At 49.6% G+C, this 9918-nt stretch overlaps 1 protein-coding gene across 1 annotated transcript; it reads right to left on the bottom strand.

Moving 5' to 3' along the window:
• Nucleotides 1-744: 744 nt before the first annotated feature.
• ADI1 (acireductone dioxygenase 1) lies at nucleotides 745-8727 on the bottom strand. The gene is made up of 4 exons (XM_084623332.1): nucleotides 8407-8727; nucleotides 4915-5034; nucleotides 2964-3143; nucleotides 745-1258 (listed from the first exon to the last, which is right to left on the bottom strand). The coding sequence occupies exons 1-4, from the start codon at nucleotides 8524-8526 to the stop codon at nucleotides 1145-1147; spliced, it is 534 nt and encodes a 177-aa protein (XP_084479458.1). The 5' UTR covers nucleotides 8527-8727; the 3' UTR covers nucleotides 745-1144.
• Nucleotides 8728-9918: the final 1191 nt, after the last annotated feature.

The raw sequence follows: 9918 nt of genomic DNA, 5'->3' as shown, positions 1-9918 counted from the left end.
CTAGGTCCTTTTCCGCAGAACTGCTGCCTAGCCATTCGGTCCCTAGTCTGTAGCGGTGCATTGGATTCTTCCATCCTAAGTGCAGGACCCTGCACTTATCCTTATTGAACCTCATCAGATTTCTTTTGGCCCAATCCTCCAATTTGTCTAGGTCCCTCTGTATCCTATCCCTCCCCTCCAGCGTATCTACCACTCCTCCCAGTTTAGTATCATCCGCAAATTTGCTGAGAGTGCAATCCACACCATCCTCCAGATCATTTATGAAGATATTGAACAAAACCGGCCCCAGAACCGACCCTTGGGGCACTCCACTTGACACCGGCTGCCAACTAGACATGGAGCCATTGATCAATACCCGTTGAGCCCGACAATCTAGCCAGCTTTCTACCCACCTTATAGTGCATTCATCCAGCCCATACTTCCTTAACTTGCTGACAAGAATACTGTGGGAGACCGTGTCAAAAGCTTTGCTAAAGTCAAGAAACAATACATCCACTGCTTTCCCTTCATCCACAGAACCAGTAATTACACAGTGTCTGAAGATCTCAAAACACTGGACTAAGGTGGATAACTCTACTTATCTCCATTTTACAAATGGTGAAATTAAAGCAGAGTTAATGATTTGTCCAATGTCAAAAAGCAAGTCAGTGACAGAGCTGGGACCGGAACCCAGTTAGCACAGTCACAGAAACACTATTGTCCAATGGGTTCTTAGTGTCAGGACATGAAAATAGCTAACAGACCTTTAAAGGTAGAAAATCATTTTATTAAAATGCTGCAAAAGTAAATCACTGCAATTCATTATAACAAAGTCACAGACATTGTACTAGGGCAGAGCTAGGTAAGCTGCATATGAAGGTTCTGATTATGTGAATTCATCTTGTGCAGATTCTTTGAGAGAATGCAGCAGTTTTTTAATTAAATACAATCACCTTAAGTAGTTTGATAGCATCATTTCAGACTAGAATGAACATTCAGCGTTTGCCATACTCCCCATTCACCCTCCCAAAATTAGAGCTAGAGAAGCACGTTTGGACAGGGGAAACGGAACACATCCCGCAGTGAGTGGTATTGAAGTACAAGAGTCCCAATTTACATTCTGCTCAGGCTTGAGGACATTCCGCACATTAGACTTCAGAGAGTATTACTGTGCCAAAAACTTCACGTACTGTCCTCGAGCAGGAAAGTGATCAGCTGGCCGGTTGTATGCTGTCCAGACTGGCTCTCCAACAAACAGCCTCATTGCCTTCACGTAGTTCTGCAGAAGGAAAAGGACATGGCAAATGGCATAACAGCTCCTTTTGGAGGCGTCTGAATAGTAGAGTTAACAACTCCTGTTGAGGTTTATGGTACTTTCCACCTTCTCAAGGCGCTTTAGGAGCGTCACACCAACCTGGGAGTTCCATCACTATTTTGCTTCGGTGTTCCCAGCAACCTGGCCATTGTAGTAGTAACGGTACTTTGCGCTTATATACGGTTTTAAAAACTTCAGAGGATCCTCAACCCCCCTGTAAGGCAGATAAAGTATTATCCCATTTCACAGATGGGGAAATTCCATGACCTTGAGCAAGTCCCTCAGGCTTTGCCTGTATTGGGACATCGGCCTTGGTGTAGCTGCACCAGCACAGACCCCTGAATGTAGACGTGCAACGCTGGGGTTTGCACCAAGTGAGCACATCCTTGGCCACACGTGGGAGTCAGCACCGGTGCAGCTACACTGATTGCTGATTCAAGGCTATTCCCACAGACAGATAAGGCCTTTGGGCTATATTACACATATAACCCCTCTCAGCAGGTCAGAGAGCAAGTCAATGGCAGAGCCGGGAATTCATCTAGGATTTCTGACTGCCAGCTGTGGCTCTAGCCACTAGACTACACTCCCTCTCTACAGGCGAGTTTAGTACTCATGAAAGATGCCAAGACAAGTATGCTCAATTTATCCACAGAAGAGGTACAGAACAGAGGCAATTCAAACTTCCCTATGCGGCTCTGCCTTCAGCCTGGATGAATCAGTCTCCATGCCTCAGTCAACTCTGGTGGTGGTTTGTGCGATGGATAGCTGTAGAACAGAGGTGGGCAATCTATAGCCCACGGGCTGGATACCGTCCTGCCCGGCCCTTGAGCTCCTGGCTGGGGAGGCTACCCCCCAGCCCCTCCCTGACTGCCCCCCTCCCCTGCAGCTACGCCACCACGCGGGCAGCACGGCTTGCGCCCGTGCACCTCCCAGGCTTTCCAATAAGCCAGTCCTGCCACTCTGAGCGGCATGGTAAGGGGATGGGGAGTGGCGGTGTTAATGGGGCAGAGGGTTCCAGGGGGCAGTCAGGGACGGGGAGCAAGAGGCGGTTGGATAGGTGTGAGAGTCCTGGGGGACCCGTCAGGGGGCGGGGATGTGGACAGGGGTCGGGGCAGTCAGAGGACAGGGAGCGGGGAGGTTGGATGGGGAGAGGTTCCGGGGCGGGGGCCTTAGGGGCGTGGGTCCTGGGGGGGGGCAGTTAGGGGACAAGGAGCAGGGGGCGTTGGATGGGTCAGGGGTTCTGAGGGGGGCAGTCAGGAGGTGGGAAGCAGGAGGGGTCAGATAGGGGTCAGGCTGTTTGGGGAGACACAGCCTTCCCTACCCGGCCCTCCATACAGTTTTGCAACCCTGATGTGGCCCTCGGGCCAAAAAGTTTGCCCACCCCTGCTGTAGAATCTCTGGACTCAGACTATATGCTTATTTCACACAAGATACAGAACATGTCTAAGATGGCAGCGACTTGAAGTCACTACTGATGAGCTGCATGTGAACTGGCAACTATGAGGTGAAAGCTCAGATTCTATAAATCATTTTGTATTCCTCACATTCCTGGTTTAATGAACTGCAGATCTGAAATAGCATATTTAGTCACCAATATGCAATATGCCTTTGTACACTTGTCTGTCAACACATATACCTAGGAGTGTAATAGATAAAGCCATATACAAACATTTTCATCCAGTGTAAATCGGTGATATATGCCAGCAGGAAGAGTTATCATGTCTCCCTTTTCCATGAAAATCCGGATCCACTTGTCATCTTTGTCTCGAACATCAAAGTAGCCACTTCCTTCAAGGATGTAGCGAATTTCATCATCCAAATGCAAATGTTCTTCATAAAATATTTTTATCTAGGGTAGGAAGGAGAGGATATTACATTTCTTTTTAAGTTTGTTGAACAAAGAAATAAATCTAAATACAAGGGCATATGGAGATAAGTATCAGAGAGGTAGCCGTGTTAGTCTGGATCTGTAAAAGCGGCAAAGAGGCCTGTGGCATCTTATAGTCTCCCAACATCTGGGAGACTCTTTACAAAGGAGTCCAGAAAGATATAAAACTCTGACCAATGCATTACTAGACTATGTTAACAGCACATAAAGTCAGGTCTATGCTTGGTAGGATAATATTCATCCATAGTTATACAATTATCTGGGATGCACAAATATGACAGAGCTGAAGTCCCCTGTCACTTTACACTGGAATAAGTCAAATGCAACATCACTGCCTACTGTAGCTAATCATCTACATGAGAACAATATAAGTAATTATTGCCAACCAGGTTTCCCGCTGCATAATGATTTGTACCGTCAACAAGAGACAGACCCTGGGCCACAGTCCCAAATTCAAGGCCTTGCTCCTTAACCAGCTGCGATAATGTTCTCTCAGATCTTTGGGAGAGGAAGGATACTTTGTCTTTCAGGCAATTTAGGAGCAATAATGCCAGGCTCTGAAGGAGTCCCATGAGGACTTGTGGGGTGGGGAAGAAGAGAGAGAGAAAGGAAACTACTGCAATGCCATGGGTAGGGAAGGAAGTGATGAACCCTTGAGGAACAACTCCATTTAAGATGGATATGGAGAAACCTCACCATCCGCACCGAACTCCTGAGTTACCATACCATTCCCATTCAGTTGGAGTGGCACATCTTTATGTTTAACTGGTGAGGAAGGAGTTTCATTATAAAATGCATAACTGAGAACTTGACATTGTTCCTGCTGATCTGTTCTGAAGCAACCAGGACATTAGTTCCCCAAATTAAAACATTTCTCAGCTGGGGAACTGCACAAATCCCTCATAACCCTCAAGTGTTTAGCACATTTCAGACTTTACAAAAATGTACTGGAGACAAAAGAACTAATTACCAACTAATACATTTTGCAGGCTGACAATCCCCAAAGTGTATGTAGCTGTAGGCGTGTTTCAACTTTGAAAACTGTCAAGTGGGCATGCTCACAAGTTATTTCAAATCATATGTATGGGAGGTCACAAATTCCCATCAAAATGAATTTGGCAGAAGTTCCAATTCCCTCCAATGGTGAGTATGTTAAAATATTCTTAGCACTAAAATCAATCACCTTGACAACCAAGCCAAGAGTGGCCTCCTTTTTCTGAGAACACTGTGAAATTATTTATGACAGTACTGAGGGATTTGTTATTGTTGATTAAAATTACCACCATGTCCTAGGGCAGCAGTGACCAAGCACAGGGCTTGCTGCTCTGAAGTTCACTGGGGAAAGATTGTGCCAAAGCCCCAAGCTGGCAATGGTCTGACTTAGTTTGGATGACAATCTAATAATGTTTGCAGGGCTACATTTGCATATGTGCAGTTTCAACATGACAAGTGAGAGCCACTCTTATTAATGGGAACCATTCTAAAAGGCATCATATGTAAGCTACTAAAGGGAAAGCAATTACAGAAAACACAAAACTCTCTCTCATTTTAAAAATGGAATCCAAGCAGTCATTTGAAAAGCTAAAAACTAAACAATGTGATTTTTAAAAATGGGGGAAAATCCATTGTTCAAAGAGCAGGTTCTGAGCGTGCACTTCAAAAGCTGGTGCACACTCTCGTTGCAGACTTCAGAACTTACTCCCTTCCCAGATCCAAACCAGGGCTGCTTTACCTTGTCTTGATAATTTGGCAGCTTATCTTTATGTATCGTTATTATATCCATCCAAGAATAGTTTTTCTCTTTCCGAATCCTTGCTAGGTCTGGGTCAGTCTCATAGTTGTCAGCATCCAACTGTGTGATTTTTTGGAGGAGGAATTAAAAACAAACAAACATCCATGAGAGATAGCCAGGATACCCAAACGACCGCTTCCAAAACCAAGAAGTGCAGCCAGTTAATGTATAAATAACATTTCAAGTTACATACTAGTTACTAACAAGTCCAGCAAGGTTATTTATTTGTTATTGTGTAGTCTAAAGGGAAAAAAGGGATTATAGAAAAGCTAGCTTTTCAGAGTCAGTGTGGGTGTCTCAGCGGGACGTACTGGGGAAGCGAGCTCAATCTGCCTTCAGACGCTGCTCCCACAGAGTCTGCTTCTTCTTCTTGTTCCAGAGCCAGAATCCCAGTGTTGGAGTGAATCGTGTCTGTCCCTCACAAAGAAAACAACTGGGAGTCCCTCATGACTAATCAGCAGGATTGCCATTGTCCCTGCACAGTTGCTGAAGTTTGGAGTTACCAGGAGGAACATTCTCGTTGTTCGTAGTTACTTCACTACCATTTTCCCACCAGGCAGCCTGCCAACCCTGGCAAGGCATGCTTCCAAAACAAATTAGCCTTGGTAGGGGAAGCAGCAGCATGACAGCAAAATAAATAAATAAATAACATTCGGTTGAAAGTTGGTGGCAACAACAATGTGGGGAGGGAGGGCGGGTGTCTTCATCGATTATTTTAAAACTTCATTAAACTGCTCTGGTTACAGACTTTCTTTGCTCAGTATCTATTATTGTTCCACCTTCCCAGATGTGGGAAACATTTTAATAAGCCAAATGAAAGAGGCTGTGTGAGGCTCCACATTTTCAGCTCTAATTTTTTTTTTTGGTAGGAATTAACAATATGCTCAGTGACTTGTTACTGATAAGCCTACACTTTATGCAATAAATACCATGCTATAAAAACCTTTATAAATCTCACCACAGGTACATATCACAGCCCTAAAAGAGTTTCTCATATCAGGCTTATAAGAGTCTCTTATAAAGGCTACTTGCTCTAGTGAACCCAGCATGTGACTGGGAGACAGGAATTATTGAATTCTATCTTGTGTATCCATAAGGGATAGATTTTACAGTACAAGACTGTCTGGCTTGTAGCCTAGGTGCCAGAATTGCTCAATTATGTAGTTCTTCTGTCTGACTCACCCATTATAGCAGGGGTCAGCAACCTTTCAGAAGTGGTGTGCTGAGTCTTCATTTATTCACTTTAATTTAAGGTTTCGCATGCCAGTAATACATTTTAATGTTTTTTAGAAGGTCTCTCTCTATAAGTCTTAAACTAAAGTAAAGTAAAGTATGTAAAGTAAACAAGGTTTTCAAAATGTTTAAGAAGCTTCGTTTAAAATTAAATTAAAATGCTAATCTTACACCGCCGGCCCACTCAGCCCCTGCCAGCCTGGGGTTCTGTTCACCTAGGCCGGCAGCAGGCTGAGCGGGGCCAGCGGCCAGGACCCCAGACCGGCAGTGGGCTGAGCGGCTCAGCCCGCTGCCGGTCTGGGGTTCCGTCCACCGGCTCCTGCCAGCCACGGTCCCGGCTGCTGACCCCGCTCAGCCCGCTGCCGGTCTGGGATCCCAGCCCTGCTCACATACAGTGGGTACCTATCTTCTCCCTGGTTCTAGCCCATTCTCTTCCTCTCTGTCTGCACTGAACTGAGGGTAGGAGCGCACTGAGCACAGGGCTGGGGGTGAAGGAGCAGGCTGGGGGTTGGGGTGCAGGGTCTGGCAAGGAGCTAGAATGAGGGAGGGGGCTCAGGGTTGGGGCAGGAGGTTTGGGTGTGGAGTGCTTACCAGGGCAGCTCCCATTTGGTGCGAGGGGTGCAGGTGGGAATGTGTGGGGGGGGTGCAGGAGCTCCTGTTTGATGCTCAGGGTGGGGGTGGGAATGTGGGGGTGCAAGAGGCAGGGCATGGGATGTGGGGGGACTGGGTATGTGTGGGGGGTGCTGGAGTCAGGGCTGGGGTCGTTGGAGGGTGCAGAGGTCAGGGTAGAGGGCTGGGTGTGTGTGAGGGGGTGCAGGGGTCAGGACAGAGGATTGGGGGGGTGAGGGTACAGGAGTCAGGGCAGAGGGCTAGAAGTGTGTGAAGGGGGTGCAAGGGTAAGGGCTGGGGGGGGTGAGGGGGTGCAGGGGTCAGGGCAGGGGCTGGGGGTGTGGGCTAGGGTCCTGGGGGTGCGGGCTAGGGTTCTACAGCGGGCTGAGCAGGGCCAGCGGCTGGGACCCGTCAGGCAGCAGCGTACCATTAAAAATCGGCTCGCGTGCTACCTTTGGCACGCGTGCTATAGGTTGCCGACCCCTGCATTATAGACCACCACCAATGTACATGTACTTCACTTTAGGAACCCCTTGAATTAGCCTGTGGGAAGGAGAGATCATGGTTAGCTGCCCAAATGTACTGGGTTAGGTAAAGCAGTACAATTCTTGAGTTTAGACAAGGCCTCAGACTTAAGCTAAATCAGTTTTGAAAAGTGGGAGCTTAAGAGGCTAAGCCATTTATGCAGTTTTTGTCTTGTGTACATTAAACCTCACACGAGGATGGAAAGCATATGATACCACCTTTACATTTAAGCAGGCACGCATGCTTCCAATTCCAGCAGGGAACTTAGGTTTTCACTTCTATTTAAAAAAAACAAATCATGATTTTTAAATTACAAGGGCAGGACACTGACACTCCTTTGGCCCTCCCTGCACTGAGATTCAATTCCTTATTAGCACCTCTATCAAGAACCATGTCTGGGCCCAGACAAGCCTTTTAGGCTACCTGATACATTTGGATTCCCTTTGGCACAGGCTCTGACCCACTGGACCGTGAAGATGGGTCTCCATTATCTCCAATATTAACAGGCAAAGCCAGGCCATGTGGATGTGCCACTACGCGTTAAGGAAGTGAAGGGTATTTCAGGAATAAGCAGGAGCATCCGTCAAACTGCTGCGGTTGCTAGTGCTGCGGCACAGACTCTCAGCAAGGGCAGGGGCTAAAGTGCGGAGAGTTCATTTAAAAGGCAAATGGTAAGTGAGTCGGGCAGAGGAGAGGACCCACCCTGGGCTGGTAACAGTAAAGCAGTACCCCCCTTCCCCGATCAAAGGCCAGCGGCGATCCTCAACCCCCGGCCGCCGCAGCGGGCTTTGGGAACGGGGATCGGGCCGTGGCCAGCGCCGGGCTGCAGCGTGCGACGAGCCACGCTGGCGCTCACACGCTGCAAACAAGTCTGTGGGCGGAGGCAAAGGCCAGAGATGTCCGGGCCCAGGGGCCCGCACTGCGCGAGCCGCTGCGGCGAGTCCCGGCGGGAGCCGGGCGGGCGGGAGGCTGCGGGCCAGGGGCTCCCGGGGGCCCCGGCTGAGTGGCCGGGCTACAGGCGCCGCCCGCTCCCCCTCCCGCGCTGCAGCCAGTCTCGCCGCCTACTTTCCAGTGGAAGACTCCGAGCCGGCGCAGCTGCTCCAGGCTGACGGGCCGGTGCGGCTCCTGCCGGTGCGGGGCCCTCTGGTCCTCTCCGGACTCGTCCATGTACCACGCTTCCACCATCCTGCCCCGCGGCTGGTCCGCGGCGCGCCGGCCCGGCTCTAAGCCAGCCAATCGGGCCCTCCCGCCGCGCAGCCGGGCTGGCTGCAGCCCACGGGCGGGGCGCGTGATCCGCAGGGCGCCCGCTGCCAAAGCGGCCGGGCAGCAAAGGGGCCGCGGCTTCCACCCCCACCCGGCCGGGAGCTCGCGCGCCACACGCTCTGTGGGACTGGGCAGAAACAGGCTGCATCGGTCATAGGAACAAGTACTAAGGCTTAGCCTCCTAGGTAAGACACGGGTTGCCTTGGAAGAGGAAATCCAGCAGCTGCACTGAAACGCTTGGGCAGTAACATTACAATATTCCAGTACCCCCGGAGTTAGTTTACCCATGCCGAGGGGGACCGTCTGGCTGGTATTGGACCAGCCTGGCTGGCCTTTTTTTTTTTTTTTTAATGGATTTGCCAATTGCCAGAAAAATAATGTAATCTGATGGGGTTTTTTTTTACGTGGGTCTAAAGATTTGCATTATTGTCACAATACTAATGTTAAACGTTTCTGTGTCCAGCTAAAGTTGCTGCATTGGTCCCGTTTCTGCAGTTTAAGTAAGAAAATGGTGTTATAACACATAATTTATAGATAAGATTTATATCTAGATCAGTGGTCCCAAACCAGTGGTGGGCAACCTGCCATGGGCTGCATGCAGCCCATCAGGGTAATCCGCTGGCAGGCCACGAGACAGTCTTTAGAATCACAGACTATCAGGGTTGGAAGGGACCTCAGGAGGTCATCTAGTCCAACCCTCTGCTCAAAACAGGACCGATCCTCAATTTTTGCCCCAGCTCCCTAAATGGCCCCCTCAAGGATTGAACTCAAAACCCTGGGTTTAGCAGGCCAATGCTCAAACCACTGAGCTATTCCTCATCCACAGGCAGGGCCTGTTTGCCATTCCCGGCCAATGGGAGCTGCAGTATGCAGCACGGACTTCAGGGTGCTGCTTCCCACAGCTCCCATTGGCCTGGAATGGCGAACTGCGGCCACTGGGGGCTGCAGGCAGCTGTGCAAATGTAAACAAACTGTCTGGCGGCCCACCAGCGGATTACCCTGACAGGCCACAGGTTGCCCACCACTGTCCCAAAATGTGGGTCGTGCCCCCTCCCCCCCCGGGCGGTGCGGAGGAATGTTCGGGGGCACGGCAGGGCCCCAGGTCAGCCCCCATGGGGGGTGGGGAGGGAATGTCATCCAGCCCCACTCCACCCCCAGCCAAGGCCCTGGCTCCCGGCCAGGGCTCGCACCCAGCTGCCTAGCTCCATTCCAGGCCCCAGCTGTCACCAGTCTTGGCCCCCTTACTCCTGTCAGTGACAAGAGATTAAGAGCAAAAGTGTCCACTAATTTTTGGCACCAAATTTGAAGCACATA

The sequence above is a fragment of the Lepidochelys olivacea genome (assembly GCF_965140295.1).
Source record: "Lepidochelys olivacea isolate rLepOli2 genome assembly, chromosome: 3".
Classification (NCBI taxonomy): Eukaryota; Metazoa; Chordata; order Testudines; family Cheloniidae; genus Lepidochelys; species Lepidochelys olivacea.
The sequence above is the reverse complement of the archived record's forward strand: the minus strand, read 5'-3'. Positions and strand labels throughout refer to the sequence as shown.

Excerpts from the sequence above, each read along its gene's own strand:
- ADI1 (XM_084623332.1), bottom strand. The coding sequence starts at position 8,526 with ATGGTGGAAGCGTGGTACATGGACGAGTCCGGAGAGGACCAGAGGGCC. Across the intron at positions 3,144-4,914 it reads TGCCAAATTATCAAGACAAG|ATAAAAATATTTTATGAAGA; the intron begins GTAAAGCAGCCC and ends TTCCTACCCTAG. Across the intron at positions 1,259-2,963 it reads GATTTACACTGGATGAAAAT|AACTACGTGAAGGCAATGAG; the intron begins GTTTGTATATGG and ends TTCCTTCTGCAG.